At 50.9% G+C, this 18,892-nt stretch overlaps 1 protein-coding gene across 5 annotated transcripts in view; it reads right to left on the bottom strand.

Moving 5' to 3' along the window:
- NRG2 (neuregulin 2) overlaps positions 1-18,892 on the bottom strand; it is a 199,531-nt gene that overhangs the window by 95,220 nt on the left and 85,419 nt on the right. For all 5 annotated transcript variants that reach the window (XM_075900098.1, XM_075900096.1, XM_075900097.1 and 2 more), the window contains one exon: positions 4,081-4,252. In XM_075900098.1, the coding sequence (XP_075756213.1) occupies positions 4,081-4,252 (172 nt within the window). The remainder of the gene's footprint in view (positions 1-4,080; positions 4,253-18,892) is intronic.

Below are 18,892 nucleotides of genomic sequence, written 5' to 3'. Positions count from 1 at the left end.
GTTTTCTTCCAGTGCACGGCAGGCTGGCCCAAGCCTGTTCCTAATTAGCAGGGGAACATGCAGTTCAGTAAGGAGGGATGGGGAATTTCCCCCTCCTTCCTGTGAACTCGTTGAAGACAACACCCCTGCCCTCTGGCGCTGGAAGGTGGTGCTTGTAGCTAACAACGCGGACAGATAATTGATGAGAAATCTGAGCTTTTGACTTACAGGTAATTGCTAGTCTGCTTGGTGCCGTACGCTCGGTTTCATGGCATGTGGCTCCCATTTGGGGGACATGAAGAAGTCTCCATCCCCTCCCTCTTTACCAGCCCTTAGCGCGTCCATTGCACTTTTCACCTCTTGATCTCACAGCACCTTAGTGCAAGGCGTGCACCCCCATTTGAGAAGTGGAGAAACGGTGCGACAGGGAGGTGCCATCAAGGTCTCCTGACTCCCGTTCTTGGGCTGCACCGAGAATCAACTGTTTCAAGAGGATCGCAAAGAACTGGAGACGGGGTTGTGACCGAACAATCCCTCGGAGATGTGCGGGATTCCTAAAAACCAAAAAGCCCAACTCTGTGCAATGCCCGGATGCCCTTGGCCTGGCTCGAACAGTGCACAGAATAGCGTTCCGCTGACTGTGAACGGGCCCCTTGGATTAGAACCGGAAACGCACGCTGTGGGAGCATGATACAGCCCTCGCTGCTTTCTGCAAGAAGAGAGGCTTTCCTTGTTCTCCTGGCTAAGATCTTCTCTCCCCGTTACCCCCCAAAGGGAAACGGATCTGAACCCTCTGCCCCAGGAGGTCCCACCTGGCCAGGAGGCCGACATGCCCACAGGGGTTCGGCTATTTTGCCATGGTGGCATAGCAGTCATGGAGGTGGGCACTTACTTAGCTGGAATGTGGAGCCAGATACGGGCACAACGGGGCTGCCTGTGAAAGAAGGCATTGGGTCCAGGCGATCTCTTCCTGTCCTATGTCCATGTTTGGCTCAGAGACATTCCCAAGGCCACCTTGGTTGGGTTCCCCCGGAGCACAGAGCAGGGATCTCCTGCTGCTTTCAGGGAACCCTTCAGCAGGGATGGCCTTCAGTCCCTCCTGGCTTCTCTCCCGGGGCCCCCTGCTCTCCCCTAGGGCCTGGTTTGGAACACTCGTAGTTGTGATGGGCGAGGTATCTGCAGACAAACACGCAGCTCCCGGATCCTTCACCTGGGTTTTGAATGGGGATGCCTGCTCTCCGCCAAGTGCAGAGGGGAACATCCCGTATCGCTGCCGAACCCCTGCCTGCCTGCACCCGACAGCTAAGCGAGCCAGCAGCCACCTAGCGCTGTGTGTGCGACAGAGGAGGGAAAGTGGAATCTTACTCATCCGGGCAGGGGCAGGCATGTTTCCAGTAGCCCTTGGGCAGACACGTCCCTGCCTCTGCCTTGGGAACCAGCCCTGGGAAGGGAGAGTCAGAAACGCCAGGGGTGCACTTACGCTGCTCTCACTGGAAGCGGGGCTGGGGGCCAAAGGCGGAGTTGCCCTGGGATGGAGGTCTGTCGGGGGGCAGGTTGGGATGGGTCAGGAGACCTCAGGATCTGGACACGGCCGGACTCTGGCACTGGGCCGGGTGAGGATTGGGGCCTTTGATTCTGTCAGAAGGAAGTGCTGGTCTCGCCCGTCGCTGGCTGCAGGCCAAGCTGGTGCCTTGGAAAGGGGTAAATGCCGCTTTGTGGTTTGACAGGAGCATCTCGAGAGATGAGGGTTGGCTCTGTCTCACGCTGTCACTTCAGTTACGGGAGTCACTAGCCACACGTCCCCGTGGTCCCCAGGCATGCTCCGGGCAAGTGGGAAGCCATCTGCTTCCAGCCTGCCAGCCTCACTCTGTGTCAGAGGGCGCCAAACAGGAAGCAGAGGGCTTCTGGGACCAAGGAGAGAGGCAGGAACATGGTCCAGCCGGTGGGAGGAGAAGGTCGCTGGTTGAGGGAGGAGAAAGGGTGGAAGGGTGGCCCACAGGTTACGGAGCTAGTCTGATAAACAGGACTCTAAGACAGTCTTCCCCGGAGAGCTGGGAAGAGTCCCTTAACTTGCTGAGCCTCAATTCTCCCATCTGTTCAATGGGTGTAACAGCACTGCCCTGCCTCATGGGCCGTTGAGGGTAAATGAATAAAAGATTGTGAGGCGCTCGGGTACCGTGGTAACAAAGCCCTGTAGCTACTCCACAGGGAGAGAGAAACACACATGCAGTTCCATACACTTTGGGCCTACCAAGGATGTTCACAGATAATTTCTATATAACATCCTAGATGCCCGTGAATATTAGTCTGTGCACTATTGCCTTCAGACTGTGTGGATACACAATTACAGAGGGGGCTGGCCTCAGAGCCACGGTTAGATTGTACTGATACTTCCATTCAACCACAGAACAATCAGCATGAAGAGGAGTAAGATTGTTCTAACGGCAGGCAGTTAACATTGGAAGGGGCTAAAATGGCTCAACGTGTTTTATTTGATTGTAATCACTTCTAATCTTAACATGTACATTCGACACACACCGTAACTGGATAGGGAAGCTGAAAATTAACGTTCAGACTTCCAAGTGACCAACCAGCTCTATATTTAGAGTCTCTTGCTTTGTCAGCTGTCTCAGGTTGTACCAAGCTAGGGATGGATGGGTTGGAAGGTACGTGACACATCAAATGTCAACACTAAATGACTAATTGTGAAATTATGGTGACTCAGCGCCTGCGGGGCTTGTTGGTCGGCTGCCACATTCCCAAGCCTTGCAGGAGAGAACCCTTCTCGACTCCTGCTATCGCTTGCCACCTCTTTGCAGTTACTTCCTGTTTATCAGTCGGCTGTTCTGTCACGCCAAAGGGTTATCCATGGAGAAAGTGTCATGGAAAATATTTAACATCCAGTACTTCCACGACATTGAATAAATGGCTCCATTCTATTCACCCCAATAAATGATGCAAGGGGATACTGTGTCTGGTGTCATGGGACCCCAGAAATGTTATCATGAATGCATTAACCACAACCAGCTTCTGCAGAGATTTTAATTAGTACATCTAAAAGTGCTTTACAAAGGATGTCAGTGTAATTATCCTCATTTTACACTTGGGGAAACTGAGGCACAGTGCGGTGAAGACTTGCCCAAGGCATAGTCCGTCTCATGCCAGAAGCAATGGGTGAGTGGCTGGTAAAGATCATTATGCTGAAGAAATGACATATTCATCTTCCGATGGTGTTGGTTCTCACCAAATATAGAATGGCTTCATTACAATCAGTGTGTCTTGTTTTGTAGCCTGTTACACAGGCCCCAAGGCTGCCTTGCAGTGCTCCCTCTAGTTTTTTCCATCCATGTGTGGAATAAATTTTGTTATGCGCACTGAGGCCAGTGTGGCTGTGTACCAATAGTAGAAACACACGCTAGCAGAGCACTCACCACTGGCAATCAGCTGGGCAGCGTTTGAATCTCTCTTGGGTGGCTGCCCAAGCGTTTAGCTTACAGGGAAGACTGCTGCTCTGGGAGGATTCTCCTACGCAAACAATGCCAAGCAAGGCGTGTAAAATGACTCTGCCCCAGCAACTGTCTGTGTGGTTTTCTGGACACTCTCCTTGGTCCCTCTGCCACCCCAGGCCTTCTCCTGTGCCAAGAGGAAGTGCAAAAGTGCACCACAGTTTAAGTGCAGCGCAGGAAGTGAAGAGGAGCAGTGCACCCAATTGAAATTGCAAGTCATGCTTAGGACATCGGTGATGGAATTTGCCCAGGACACTGCAGTTAACGATGCTACCCTTGCAAAAAACTTGCCACTTTAATGAAACTGGCCTGTTTCAGTCTTCCAGCAGCACGTTGGCCTCCAACACCACCTTAGAGCACCCCTTAATAGTAACTCTGAAAACACACGTAGGAGTTTTTTGGTGAGCTCCCCTCCAAACACCAACCTAGACTAGCCTACATAGCTTGTGAAATCTGACAGCCTCCCTGCAGAAGGAGGTCTGAGTACAGGGAAAACAGATACAGCTGCAAGTCTGCTGGCAGGGGGCAAGCCAATGAATTTGGACCAGACCCATGTTAACTATTACAATGCAAAGCAATCACCTTGCATACTTACTTGCCGTTCCCGTATTTTATTCGGATGTCCTTGCTCTTCTTCAGTTCTTTGCCATCTTTATACCACTTGTAAGAGGGCTGGGGATTCCCCGCAGTAGCCTCACACTTCAGCGAAATCTTTTCCCCCACGTGAACGTTTGGGCTCTTCAGTTTCTTCAGTTTCGGAGGAACCGCTGGGAAGAGAGAAATCAGACCAGTGTGAAAACCTGCTTCTGTAAGGGGCACAGTGCAAGACAGGGTTAACTTCCCCAGCTGACGCTTACTGATAACCAGTTAACCAGCAGCCTCGTCAGGTGTCAGTTAGCCAGCGGCCTAGCCGGGTGTTGATTAGCCAGGGGCCTCGCCAGTGGTTAACTGGTTAAATGTAATGTTTAACTGGTTACCTGACTAAACAGGATTTACATCCCTAGTGCAAGGTAAGTTATACAGTCAAGTTTCCCTCTGTACAATCTGGAGATGGACTCGTAGCAGCAGAAGAGCTAAGAGCATTAGCTCTTCTGCTGCTAACAGGGGAAGGTTGAAACAAGCGCTGGTACAGGTGGTCAACACTACAGTCACACAGGGCTCCTACAATGAAAGCCCCACCTGTGCAAACAGCTAAGAGAGGAGGCCTTGGGCCACAGCTGGAGGTACAGAATCACAGAATCATAGCACTTGACGGTACCTCGAGAGGTCCTTGAGACCAGTCCCCTGCCCTCACGGCAGGACCAAGCACCAGCTAGACATCACGGCAAAAGAGCTTTCCAGTGAGGGGAGGAAACTATAAAAGAGGGAGAGTGACATCGTCACTTGGCCTCACTCCCCTCCCACCTCCACACCTGGAGCAGTCTGGAGAACAAAGCCTGGGAAGGAAGGCGCTCCCAGGCCAGGAGAGAGTCTCCGCCTGCACACCGAGGATTTGTGACTTCTTCTACCATCCGTCAGGGGTCAGATGTCGCTTGATTCAAATCCTGTTTAGTTTGTAGAACTTAGACTGGGGGGTTATTTTCTGCTTCTTAAGAAACCAACTCTGAGCTCTGTGCCTGCTACTTAGAATCACTTAAACTCTGCACTTCTGTGGTTAATAAACTTGTTTTATATTCTGCTTCAAACAGAGCTGAGTGGGCGAGATCTTTACAAACCCCTAGGAAGTGGAACACCCAGACAGGTCGACTTCTAGTCTGAGACCGGCCTCTGAGCGTTACCTTTATTAGACGCTTCAGAGAAGGGAAATAAACTTATTAACTATGCACTCAGAAAATTGGATAAGGTTAACACTTAACGCACCACCCATTCTCTCTGGAAATGTCCTTTTTTAAACTTTGCCTTTTAAAAGAAAGTCTTTGCTTTTTAAAAGAAAGTGCATTTTTAATTGTCTTTAAATCCTGCAGCAGTGAATTCCACTTGTTAATTGTATGTCATAGATAAAGTATTTCCACAATGTAATATATATTTATTGCCTTTTCATTTCACTGTGCACTCTGTCCTTGTGATATGGGACAGCAATTGGAGGCAGAAAATCAGCTGGACTTCATTATACTAGTCATCATTTTACAAACCTCTTGTTATATTTCCTCTCATTTGTCTTGCCAAGATAAATAATCCTTGACTCTTGGGGATTTTTAAATACTCTCTTTACTGACGATTTTTATATCCAAAAGAAAAGAGGCCAAGTAATAACACTAGCCAAGACATATGCTCAATGTACTGAAAAGTCTATAGATTCTCCTGGAAGGCACAGTTTTAAATCTTGCCTACATGCCTGGGGAAGGAAGTTTTGTGTTTTTTTATGCAGGCCTACACCAAACAGCTGACTCAAGCTTGATCAAACTTTAAAAACCCTTCAGCTCTGGATGGAGACGGGACACTCCAGCCCCGGAGAATTAGCTGGAGAAAGCAGCGGGTGGCCGCTGTCTCTGGAGATTGGAGGCAGCCCCCGGGCGAAGGCTGCAGAGAAGCGAATGGGACAGGGAGCAGACCAGATCCCCAGCTGGTATAAACCGGTGCAGTCAGTGCAGGTAGCTAGTGTAAATCGGTTTGAGGCTCTGGCCCAGTGTGCCCAGCAACACAAGAAAACACGTGCCGGAGGAAAGGAAGGGAAAGGGAGCAGGCGGGGAAAGGTCCATCTACACTACAGCCTCCTTTCAGCAGTACACAGAGCACATCCGCCACACGCCCCCAGTAGGGGCATAAATAGCAGTGTGGACAGTGCAGCACTGCTGAGGCACGGAGAGACACGCCACAGCCCTGGGGATATGGACCCTATGCAGTTCTGTGCCTGCCCATGTCTACCCGGCTGCTTTTAGCAACACCAGGTCCTGCTACAGGAATGTCTCCCGTCCAGGAAAGCTCCGGCTGCAAGGAAAGACCCTGGCAGCTCCCTGCTGAGGAAGCCTGGTGTGGACACAGCCTGCTTTTCCCTGCGGCACATGGCTCCCCACAGACGCCCTCTGGGCCACGCTGCCGCAAGGAGCCAGGCAGGGTAGCTGCAGCCAAAGAAACAAGTGCAGGGGGAGAGTGTGAGAACCATGCCACTGGGAGGGGGGATACAGGGAGAGCCGTCCTTCCCCATATGCAGAATAAGCATAGGCATGAAGACCCAGGGGTGCCCTATAGGCACCGCTGGGTCTTCCTGTCCATCCACCTGCCTCTTTCTATCCCTGTTCTGTTCTTTCTATCCCTGTTCTGTTGCAGCTTCTATTCTCTTGGAATTCACACCTCCAGATCAGCTGCTAGAAGTGGGCCTCATCCTCCTTGATTGGATCCACCTGGTCACCTCCAGCCTGATCCTGGCCTGCATATTTATACCTGCCTCTGGAAATTTCCACTACATGCATCTGACGAAGTGGGTCTTTGCCCACGAAAGCTTATGCTCCTACACTTCAGTTAGTCTATAAGGTGCCACAGGACTCCTCGTCGCTTTTGCAGATTCAGACTAACACGGCTACCCCTCTGATACTTGACTATCCCTGTTCTGTGGCTCTACGGGGAGGAGCTAGTTAACTTAAAAGTGAAGGAACCTGCCCGAGCGACCAGCAGAACATCCAGCCTGTGCCCGCGCCATTCAAATGGTATTGAAGCTATTTCACGAGGCTCTTGCCCGCGCCGGTGCGTTTCTGCCTTGACTGCGTCAGGCCGCGGGATCGGCACGTAAAACTGAATTTCCAATACGGCCTCCATGCCTGGCCAAAGATGATAAAATCCCTTCTCTAAAAAAATCATTATCCCCCGCCCTTCTGGGTGGCCATCGGGCATAGGGGCACGGCCTAGGGCTCCCCAAATCCTAGGGACCGCCCGCAGTGGCAGGGCATTAGTAAGTGCTCTGTGCTTCTTCCTTAAAGAGATTAAGTGCGGGGAATGTTTCCTGGTCACTATAACTACGTGGGAGCATTCACGGTAGTGGAGTTGGAAAATCATGCGCGGCAGAGGAGGTCTAAGGATATGTCTACACTGCCAGGTTATTCCAGGATACCGGAAGTATCCCGAAATAGCTACCCCGCATACAAGGAATGCGTCCGCTAAAATAATTTTCGACATAACAGACATGCTATTTCGGCATCGCTGTAAACATCGTTCCACGAGGAATAAGGGATGTCTCGAAATAGGTCAATCTCATTTGTAAGCGTAGGCCAAGCCCTAGATTTGTAAGCTCTATGGAGCAAGGGCAGTATCTTGGCTTGGGAGGCACCAAGATTTTGGGGTGTTTTCACATTACCAACACGTGTGAAAATAGAGCCGAGGCCCTATCCAAGGGACGTTATCAATGCCTGTATTATTGTGACATGCAATTTGTAATTGTGGCTTGTGTGCTTAGGCCCTGTGATGGTGTTGCTTTTGTGGGGGTGTGGACTGAGTTGGCCAAGGGTTTATTGTGGGGGTGGGTTCTTGGGTGAGTGTGTCTGAAGTGTGACGTGTGGCTGCTGGAAAGAATTTGCTTTAGGTTAGAGGGTTGACTGTAGGCGAGAACTGGCCTGTCTCCCAAGGCCTGTGAGAGCGAGGGAGGGTTTTCCAGGACAGACTGCCTGTGATGCGCTGGAGGAGCTGTAGGTGATGACTAGTGCTGATCTGTTGTTTTCCTTGTTGGGCCTGACTTGAAGACGCAGATTCCTGGGTACTCATCTGGCTCTGTCAGTCTGTTCCTCACTTCCCCAGGTGGGTATGTAAGTTTTCAGAATGCCTGGTCGAGATCCGGTAGGTGTTGGTCTCTGTCTATGGGAGCAAATCCGGTTGTATCTTAAGCCTGGCTGTAAACAATGGACCATGTGATGTGTCCTGGAGGGCAGGTAGATGCATGTGGGTAAGAATAATGATCAGTAGGTTTCCAGTATAGGGCGATGGCAATGGGGTCGCCTTTTAGTCTTTTGAACAACCAGAACTCACATCCCATCTGCCCCCAGAGAGGATACACACAACCCCAGCCCACAACACTACCTAAACTTTGCATTTACTACAATGGACCCTAGAGATACTTAAACTTCATTCAGTTGGGTTTTTCCAAGGATAGTGCAGAAAATTTGCCAGATCTGTAAGAGGCCAATATGGCTCCATCATGAGTCCTTTTATGACCTGAAAATAATAATAAAAAAATCCTACAAAAATGGAAAATACGGACAAATTGCTACGGCGGAGTACAACAGAACACCACAAGCGTGGAGCGACAAACTCTGAAGGACTCAGGCACAAAATTAGTTACACCTTCCAATGCACGTAAAAAGGGAATAAGAAGAGGTTCTAGAAAGAAATTAGGAGCAAAAGGCAGAGGAAGGAAAGTGAAGCTCCTCCATTTAGCGGGGAAGGCAGGCTAATAATGGGCAGCATCAAGAACGCTGAGGTGTTTAATGCCTATTTTACTTCAATAACACAATTAATATCAACAACCAGGGGAAGGAGAAAACCAAACTAGGAAAGAGCATGTTAAAGAATCTTTCGCTACGTATTCAAGTTTGCAGGGACCGATGAAATTCATCCTAGGATACTTAAGGAACTAGCTGAAACAATCTCTGAACCATTAGCAATTCTCTTGGAGAATTTACAGCGGATGAGTGCAATCCCAAAGAACCGGGGAAGAGCAAACATACTTATCGTTTTAAAAAGAGGGAAAAAAGGACTTGGGGATTTATAGACCAATCAGCCTACCTTCTATAGCTGGAAAGATAATGGAACAAATTAGTAAGCAGCCAATTTGTAAGTATCTAGAGGATAACAGTATTGTAAGTAATAGCCAGGATGGATTTGTAAAGAATAAATTATGCCAAAGCAACGTAATAACCTTCTTTGATAGGATTACTAGCCTAGTGGAGAGAGGGGAAACTGCTGCCATGATTTTTTGACACAGTTACACATGACATTTTCATAAGCAAACTAGAGGGGTGTGGTCTGTGTGCAGTTACTATAAAAGAGGATGCAAAACTGTGGACAGATCGTACTCAAAGAGTATTTACCAATGGTTTGCTGTCAGGCAAGGAGGGCACATGCAGAGGGATCCCATGGGGGATAACCTCAATCCAGTACTATTCAGTATTGTAAGCAAGGACTTGGATACTGGATTAGACAGAACTCTTGGGGTATGTCTACACTAGCCATCCTAGTTCGGACTAGGGTGGCTAATGTAGTCATTCGAACCTGCAAATGAAGCCCAGGATTTAAATATCCCGGGCTTCATTTGAATGTTTCCGGGCGCCGCCATTTTTAAATGCCCGGTTGTTCGAACTACCTGCCCGCGGCTACACGCGGCAGGGGCTAGGTAGTTCAAACTAAAGCTCCTAATTCGAACTACCATTACTCCTCCTGCAATGAGTCCAAACTAGGGTGGCTCGTGTAGACATACCCTTATAGATGTTGCAGGTGACCCCAAGCTGGGAGGGGTTGCAAGCACTTTGGAGGGCAGGATTAGAATTCAAACTCATCTTTACAAATTGGAGAATCGGTCTGAAATCAGCCAGACGAAATGGAATAAGGACAGATCCCAAGAACCACGCTGGGGAAGGAAAAGTGCATAACTCAAAAGTGGGGAAGAGCTGGGGAGGCAGTCGGCATATCTGGGGATTATAGGGGAGCACAAATAGAAAAGGAGTCAACCTGACGGAGCTGCAAAAAGGACACTCTTCCTGGGGTGTATTAACAGGCAGGTGATAGGCAAGACACGGGAGGAGACTGTCCCGCTCTACTTGGCGCTGGTGAAGCCTCGCCTGGGGTCCAAAATGGAGAGAGTGCAGAGCAGAGTGAGAAGAACGGGGGAAGGGTTAGAAGGCCTGACCTACGAGGCACGGGTAGCCTTGAGACAAGGCGGCCCAGGGGAAACCCAATAACAGTCCTCAAATACATGAAGAGCTGTTAGAAAGGGGCCGAGAATCGACCGTTCTTCAAGCCCATTGAAAGTACAAAGACAGGAAGTAATGGACACAGCCACAGGGGAAACATCTCACTCTACAGCTTGCTAGGCTCTGGAATGGGCACCGAGGGAGGCTGTGGAATCCCCATCACTGGAGGTTTGACAAACCCCGCTCAGGGCTGGTCTAGGGCTAGTTAGCACAGGGCCTCTGAGATCCCTTCCAGCCCCACCTCTCTATGAATGTCAGAGGCTCGGAGCATCTCCAAGACGCACGGGGAAGGTTTGCCACGGCACAAATGGTGCCCAGTTCTTATTGCCCCTTTGTGCCTTGGGATATCTCCTCCGTTGTTCCTCCAACATCACTCGCATGCCTGCTGTGTGACCCCAAGCTATCACCACCCTGCTCACGCAGCGAGGTTCCTGGGTCCCTCCCCCTCCCGCAATGCCTTTAGAGAGCCCTTGCAGCTCCCCGACACACATTGCACAGGGATACCCAGACCGCATCCCCCCGCCCCCCAGACACAAGCTGCGCTAACGGGCAGGCCTCAGCCAGGCCTCTCCCTTCCTCGCCGAGAGCGGGAGTCGTTTCCTCCAGCGGGCCCCGCTGCACACGGCCCCATGCTGGGTGCCAGCTTTGCACATGGCCTGGAGGAGAATTTGGGGATTTAGGCCTTGCTCAACTCAGGAGCCTTCTCCTCGTTTTCCAAGTGCGCTCGTGTCATGGTCATGAGGGATGGCCAGCAGCCTGGGGACTAGGGGTTAACTGTACCTAGCCAAGTAGCAGTCAGCCAATAGAAATGCAGACAGGGATTTCAAACTGACAAAGGAATTTTTGGTTTTTCCCTCCTTTGTCCCTGGGCAGTTGACTCTCCAGATACTGAGGGGGACAGACAACATGTCCCTCTCCAAGAAAAGACTCTTCACCATCTGTAAGTAGGGCAAAGTCTAGATCAATCCGTTAGCTTTTATTGTTTTATGGTTTGGGAATGGGAATGGGATGTCTGTGCATTTAGAAATGGGGTTTCCTCTCCTTTGTAACTAAGTTTGGCCCATGGGAGTCCCCCGTGAGTGTATTCACTGGTGACTTTTCTTTCTACTCATTATGCTTGAAACAGGAGTATTGTTTTGAGAAATAAAGTTCTTTCTTTTTTATTACTGGACCTGGTATTGGTTCATTTCTGTGTCCTGGAACGTCTGTCTGTGGGATCTGCATGCCTCTGACTAAGGGCGGCAATTGCAGACGGCAGCTTGTATTTTCTCATTTCTTTTCAAGCTCTTTCAAACCAGCCCCTGGGGTTGGTTCCAAGTGTCCACCCCTGCTTGTGGGTTCAAAAGCACTTGATGGTGGCAGCGGATTTATCCCTAAAACTAGGTTTTTAGGATTTGGGGGGGGGGGGGGAGTTTTATACCAAAGACTGGAGAGAGAAGGTTTTGGGGTACTTTTGTGAGCCTCCAATTCTGCATTAATCAGCCTTGACAGCTTGGCTCCTGAGTGCACTTGACGTGCAGCAAGACTAGGCCTGGGGGCGGCTCTGAGCAAAGCAACGCCTCCATTTCTGAGAGGAGGAAGCACAGAGCCCCCTTGAGCACCCACAGTTCCAGCCACTGCCCTGGCTCAGCACCTCTGAAACCCAGGGTCAAGGGATTTCAGGCTGGGCAGCCCATCAGGTCATTTTCGAATCTCAAGCGTGACGTCTCTTACCAGCAATACAAGGTGGCTGATAGGCCTAATGTCCCCTCCGTCCGCGTCTTCTTCCTCGCGGGCAGGGTGGGAGGCCAAGGTGAGCTGGCTGTGAATTGGGCAGGGCTTTGAACACCCCACGGCATGCTCTCCCGGTGCACAGCCTCACAGCGCCCGTTCTCGTTCTGCTCCCCACACAGCGCCGCCCACGCTCACCAAGTGCTGGTACTCAGGGCCCGCCCTCCATCCTCGCTGCCCCGGGCAAAGCACCGTGCATTCAACTCCCTTCCCACCCTGCCACATACGCATCCACCCCTCCTGCCCATCCCCGCCTGCACAGCTTTTAACAGAACCAGTTACTTTCAATTTCCACTGCTGCTGATGCAACATTTGTTAAAACTCACTCCATCCATGTGCGCAATACATTTTGTGTACACCAAGGCATGTGCAGATGTGCACCACCGGTAGCAACACACGCTGCCAGCCGCGGTTGCTATGGGCACTCTGCTGGGGCTATCTGAATCTCTCCTGGAAGGCCGCCTATGCGCTCAGCTTACAGGGAACTCTCACTTCTTTCCATCGACTGGATCTGGGGGATCTTTTACTCCCTCCTTGGCTGGTTTTCCTCCAGTGCAGAACCTTCTTGTCTTTGCTTCTCCCTGCGCAGCCCAACCCCTCCACCTCCTCCTGTTCTCTGCCGCCTTTTCGCCCTCGCTCCTGCCCTTCCATCTCGCTCTCGCTCACCCCACTGAGCCACTCCTGCCTTCCTTTCCTCCTTTGTCTCCCATCACTCACTCGCCCCCCTGCCCACCCCCCACGACTCAGGCTCTGCCCGCAGTGCCCCAGAGGCGCACACAGGCCCATGCACACAGACCCTGGCTCCGCATGGCACATTGCCTCTGCTCAAGGGTTGCACTGACTCACGCCGGGGAGAAGATCGCCTGCTGGAGCCCACGCGAGGGGGGCCCTCTCCCCCACGCTGGAGGGGCAAGGCTCTGAGCACCTCCATCGGGGTTCGGCTAACACCTGTGCTTGGTGGAGTCCATGCAGGGAGGGCCAAAGGGCAGGGCTGAGCAATGGTTGCTTAGGAAGGAGTAGGGGAAGGCAAGAAACAGGAGGGGCATTAGGACCCAGCGCAAGGTGCGGCCAGGCAAGGGTTTTGTTGTTTTTTTCCCTGCCAGGTTTAATTTGGGCCGCCCCCTCACTCCCGTTGCCCTAGAAAACTGCCTGGGCTGCCTGTAGGGCAGGACCAGCCCGGTGTGCCTTGGCACCCGCACAAAGCAGGCACGATGGCCAGGGGCAGCCTTACTCACAGTGTTATGTATCCAGCATGGCACACGCCGCCAATCACTTCCACACAGCAGGTTCTCACTGACGCTGGCACCACGAGGCAAGCCGGGCCCAGGGCTCACTACGGGAACAGCCACGGGCAGTCAGTCAGGACCGGGGCAGGACACAGCCCTAGTGCACGTCCTATGGCAGCCCGGGACACACCATGTCGCACGGGAACATCCACTCGCACGCCGCACGCCTCGGCCCCAGGAGCCGGAGAAGGTCCTGCCAGTCACTAGCAGGGGACACGCACGCGCTCCCACGGCCTCAGGAAACTGGCCAGAATGAGAAAAGGCTCCTTACTAACAAATCAATGCAATTGTGTCTATGGAGCCTCCCTTCACAGCAAGAGCCCAGAGCCAACATAAGCCTCCACGCCCTCGTGCAGAGGCCTGAAACATGATTTCAGCATCTCCATTCGGCGAGGGCATGCACGGCCTATACAGAGCCGAGTAGGGTTGTCAGGTGTCCGGTATCCACCCGGACAGTCCGGTATTCACGTCCCTCGTCCGGTAAAAAAAACAGACAATACCGGACATGTAAAATATCCAGTATTTCCTGTTTCCCTCGGCCGGAAGCCTGGCAGGGACAATCTTCCCCTGCCGCGTCTGGCGAGGGGAGGGGCGTGAGGCGCCCGGGGCCAGTTAAAGGTGCAGCGCTCTCTTTTTTTTTTTTTTTTTTTTTGCTTTGCTGAACAACTTCAACTTTGGTCTCCCCCCCTTTTTTTTCCTCAACAGAATTTTTTCCTCGTTAGTGGGTTTTTTTTTGGGGGGGGGGGGGTTCAGTATTTTTGGTTAAACCATCTGGCAACCCTAGAGCTGAGTGCTGCCTCCTTAATGGGCCTTCCGGGCAGAAGCCCCATTTTGTGCTGCAGGGTAAGGCCAAAACCTCCTCCGTCCCGTGAGGGAAAGTGGGACATTGTACAGTTGTTGTACGGCACGTGCTATCACTGGGGAGAGGGGTACAAAAATGTCATTTTTCTAACCGCTCCCTGGCCCTTTGGGCCCTAATTTAGCGGAGAAAGCCAATCAAACCACTCCTGAATTCAGTGGGAGCCTGTCTACTAACTCTAAGGGGAGCTGGGTGGAGCTAACGCGAACCCTGTGACAGAGAGGGGACTGACCCACATGCAGCTTGACTTAAGATGAACAGCTCTGGGTACGTCGGAGTCCACAGCATTCCCTTGCTCACTCTGTTTAATTACAATAGGAAACACCCGGAATACTGCTGAGATTCGCTAGTGGCAAATCTTAATGAAGAGTCCTGCGGCACCTTAAGACTGGCAGGTATTTGAGAAAAGCTTTCGTGGCCAAAGGCCCACTTCATGTAGAGGCACTCCGTGGGTCTTTGGCCATGAAAGCTGGTGCCCAGCTATATCTGTTAGCCTTTAAGGTGCCCCAGGACTGCCCCTTGTTTCTGCAGATGCAGACTAACACGGCAACCCGTTGGAGACTTGGCAAAACTTAGCTATTATGTAAGGCAACTGGCAACATGCAAGTACCACAACTGCACCTTCCCCCAGAAATCTGGCACGCTGCCATTTTTCATGACCCACTCATAATGGGCCTCCACCCAGTTTTCAAGCCGTGGGTCAGCTTTCCTGCCAGCTGGAATTCATTTGCAGCATTACGGTTTCCCAAGATAGCGTACCACGTGATTTTGCTAAAATCGACATACATGCATCCTGGCTCGTTTCAGGCAGCTATTTTGTCATTTTATCCACAAAACCATCACGTGTTTCTCGTACAGTTTGTTCTCTGTAAGCCCAGGTTGGTTATAGCTCCCGGCTCCATTTCCTCCTGCATTTTAGTGATATGTCAGTGACACATGGGCCACTATTACGGAGGCACCAGTTACAATGCAAAGGTGAGGACTGAACGCAAGTAAGTTTTATCGTCACCCACTGCTGCCACACTCCTAACTTTTGATAAGACGCAGATATGGGCATAAGATTTGTATTCAATTTAGGCCAAGAGAAGAATTTTTGGCAGAGTTCCAAGTAGCTTAAGAATTGCTTGTCAACGCTCCAAAATTACCTATAAAAGTACATTAAGTAGTGCCACGAATCTGGGGGCCAGATGAATTGAAGACATCTTCCAAACCTCCTAGAGGACATGGGTTCGGAGACCCTCAATCAACCCCATGCTCAGCTATCTGAATTCAAGTGGATTCCAAGAGACGTATACTATTGGTATATGGCTGCTGGGTCCGGCAGAGGAATCAGAGTTTTGTTGACTAGTTACTTGTCGGCCTGAGAGGCAGAGACACTCTGGTACCAGACCCCTAAGGTGTGCCCAGGCAAACCAACCAGGCCAGTCCGGGCAGCTTTGTGCAGCCCCAGCAATCAAAAACGGAGTCCCCTGGGAGACTCAGGGCAGGCACAGAAAGGAGGTGAGGAGAGACGGTTCTGAAGCTTACAGAAGCTCTGAGCAGCAGCAGAGACACTGGAGCTGCCTGTCTGTCACCAGACTCAGGAAGACGCCTCTGGCTGGGGAAGATGAACCTTGCAAACAGAAGAGTGACTGTCCTAATTTAAGAAACGAAGGCTGGGCTTTTGCAGAAGTTGACAGCACTTGCCCAAGAAAGCTCCCTAGTCATCCAGGGACGCGACCTTTTCAAGCCCTGATCTCAGTCATTGGGTCAGGATTTACCAGCCTCCCCATGACCAACAGGCCAGCTAGTGCCCCTGATTAGAGCAGCTGTTAGTCAGAAGATTGGGATTCTGTTCCCAGCTCAGTCATCGGGGCGGGGTGGGGGTGAGTCTGTGACGCGGCTCCAGGAAGCACAGCAAGAAGCTGCATTCCGGACAGGAAGCTGGTGGCTTTCCGCTCACCTTTGTGCCTTCCAGATTCTGGAGCACTCTGGGAACTGAGAAGGCTACCTGCATGAATCAGAGCAGTTCCCACCTGGGCTATTTTATGGCAGCCCACCCGCGACTGCCTGTGGGCCGCAGTGCCCCCGAGGATCACACTGCGCCATGCACTGTAAGCCCCCCTTCCCCTGCCACCAGGGCTTCTCCACTAGCCTGGTCAACACATTTTGTGTCCCGATGGGCCCCTGGAGCAATGTGTGGGGCACACAATCTACTCCTGACTTCCTGCCTGGCCTTGGGCTAAGTCATTTAACCTCCTCGGAGTCTCCCCTCTAGTCAAAGGAGACAGTAACACGAATTTATTGGACAAGATGTTAATGGGACGTGATTCATTCATGTTTGCTCTTTGGGTTCCTCAGATGGACAATGTTATCAAATGCAAAGTATGCTGAGCCTCTGATTCTCTTTAATATTCCCCTTCCCCCCGCAGGCTGATGCCTTATTTTCCCCAGAGTGAGGGGGCGCTGTACTTCTCCCATTTCAATTTCCCAGACAGGTTCTCAGCTTTCGTTTCCCATCTTTGAGCTGTTGCTTGTGAAGCCACCCTGACTAATTCTAGTTCCTTTCACCTTCCTTTTTTCTGGAAAATCACCATCTAATTCAGCGGTTCTCATCCTTTCCACACGCCTGAACGAATAGATAGATAGATAGATAGATAGATAGATAGATAGATAGATAGATAGATAGATAGATAGATAGATAGATAGATAGATAGATAGATAGAGGGGGGTGTGGGGATAGATAGATAGATAGATAGATAGATAGATAGATAGATAGATAGATAGATAGATAGATAGATAGATAGATAGATAGATAGATAGATAGATAGAGGGGGGTGTGGGGACAGACAGACAGACAGACAGACAGATAGATAGAGGGGGTGGGTGGGGATAGATAGATAGATAGATAGATAGATAGATAGATAGATAGATAGATAGATAGATAGAGGGGGGTGTGGGGACAGACAGACAGACAGACAGACAGACAGATAGATAGAGGGGGTGGGTGGGGATAGATAGATAGATAGATAGATAGATAGATAGATAGATAGATAGATAGATAGATAGATAGATAGATAGATAGATAGATAGAGGGGGGTGTGGGGACAGACAGACAGACAGACAGACAGATAGATAGAGGGGGTGGGTGGGGATAGATAGATAGATAGATAGATAGATAGATAGATAGATAGATAGATAGATAGATAGATAGATAGATAGATAGATAGATAGATAGATAGATAGATAGATAGATAGATAGATAGATAGATAGATAGATAGATAGATATGTAACCCCCAAGGAGATTGCTTGGATTCCCGGGGCTTTGTCTGCTGGCAGCTCAGGGAGAGGCTCTGAGTTTGCTTTGGCTCCCCCCCCCCTACCAGGGCCAGAGTCTGCCCGGCAACCCACATAGAGTGAGATGCCCCTCCCGGGGGGGAAGGAGAGACCATTGTTGGGGGGAGTCTGGAGCCAGCCAGGGAAGGGGAGGCTGGCTGTGGGAGCTAGTAAGCCCCAGGCCTGCATGCAGGGTTCCCCTGAGAACTGGCCTCTAGGGACCTGAAGGCAGGATCCCTCAGCTGGGTTTGTGTCTCCCCTGTTGATTCCAGTTGTGGAGTTTGCTGGGAGGTTTCCCCCGCCAGGCTGAGTTGGCTCCGGCTCCCTGGGTGAGACCAGTCACCGCATGGTCAGCTGGGCTCTAGCAGCAAGTTCAGGGCTGCTGCCTGCTGGGTGGGTCTGCATGCTGGGGGGGAGGCTATAGTTTTGAATTTTGGTGCAGTTGTGTGGCCTGCATCTTGAGCCCTGCACCCCTTCACGGGGAGGGGAAATCCTGGGACAGAAGCAGCCTGGTTCCTGCCTGAAGAGGACCCCTGTGAGAAGAGAGCAGCCCTTTGCAGAGACTGAGTCATCTCTCAACCTGAGGTCATTCAAGGAGTGTGTGAGTGCACCAATTTTTAGTTAGTCAGGCAGGGAATTTGTTTGGGGATTTTATTACCTGCAGCATATTAAACTGTGGAGGGATTTGCTGCCTTCTCCCATGTGTGAGTCCTTTGGGCTGTACTGGACCTAGTCAGCTCCACTGCTAAACCACTGCAGAGAAGGATTGTGTGGTCAACAGTCATCAAGGGCCCCAACAAAGTACGCGTACCAACGGGACACTAACCTCACAGTTGCTGGGCACCGGTGACCCTAAAAATAGTGTTTTACCCTGTTCTGTTACAATTGTCTCCTGTTTAATATAATTGTGTTTGTTATAGTGTATGTGTTTGTGTTATTTTCTGGGAGTCTCCAACTATCTGGCAAATACGTGGGGATTATCCTGGGCTAGAATTTTCCTCCCAAGCTGCCCTGGTGACCCTGCTAGGAAGGAGTGAGGGGGGGTGGAGGCACTGCCAAGTACATCAATCAGAAAGAATAAAATTGAGTGGGTGGCGGGATCCAGAAGAATCCAGACCTATCCATCCGAACCTGAAAGGAGATTGGCTTTAAAAGAAGGTAACCAGGTGGAGAGGGGGCGCTACAGACAGACAGACAGACAGATAGATAGATAGAAAGACACACACCCGCAAGCTTCACCTCACTGAAAAACTACTTGCTTACTAAAAGTACAAGAGTATTTT

This window comes from Pelodiscus sinensis, chromosome 17 (assembly GCF_049634645.1).
Source record: "Pelodiscus sinensis isolate JC-2024 chromosome 17, ASM4963464v1, whole genome shotgun sequence".
Lineage (NCBI taxonomy): Eukaryota > Metazoa > Chordata > Testudines > Trionychidae > Pelodiscus > Pelodiscus sinensis.
Note: the sequence above shows the minus strand (reverse complement) of the source record. Positions and strands in the feature narration are given on the sequence as shown.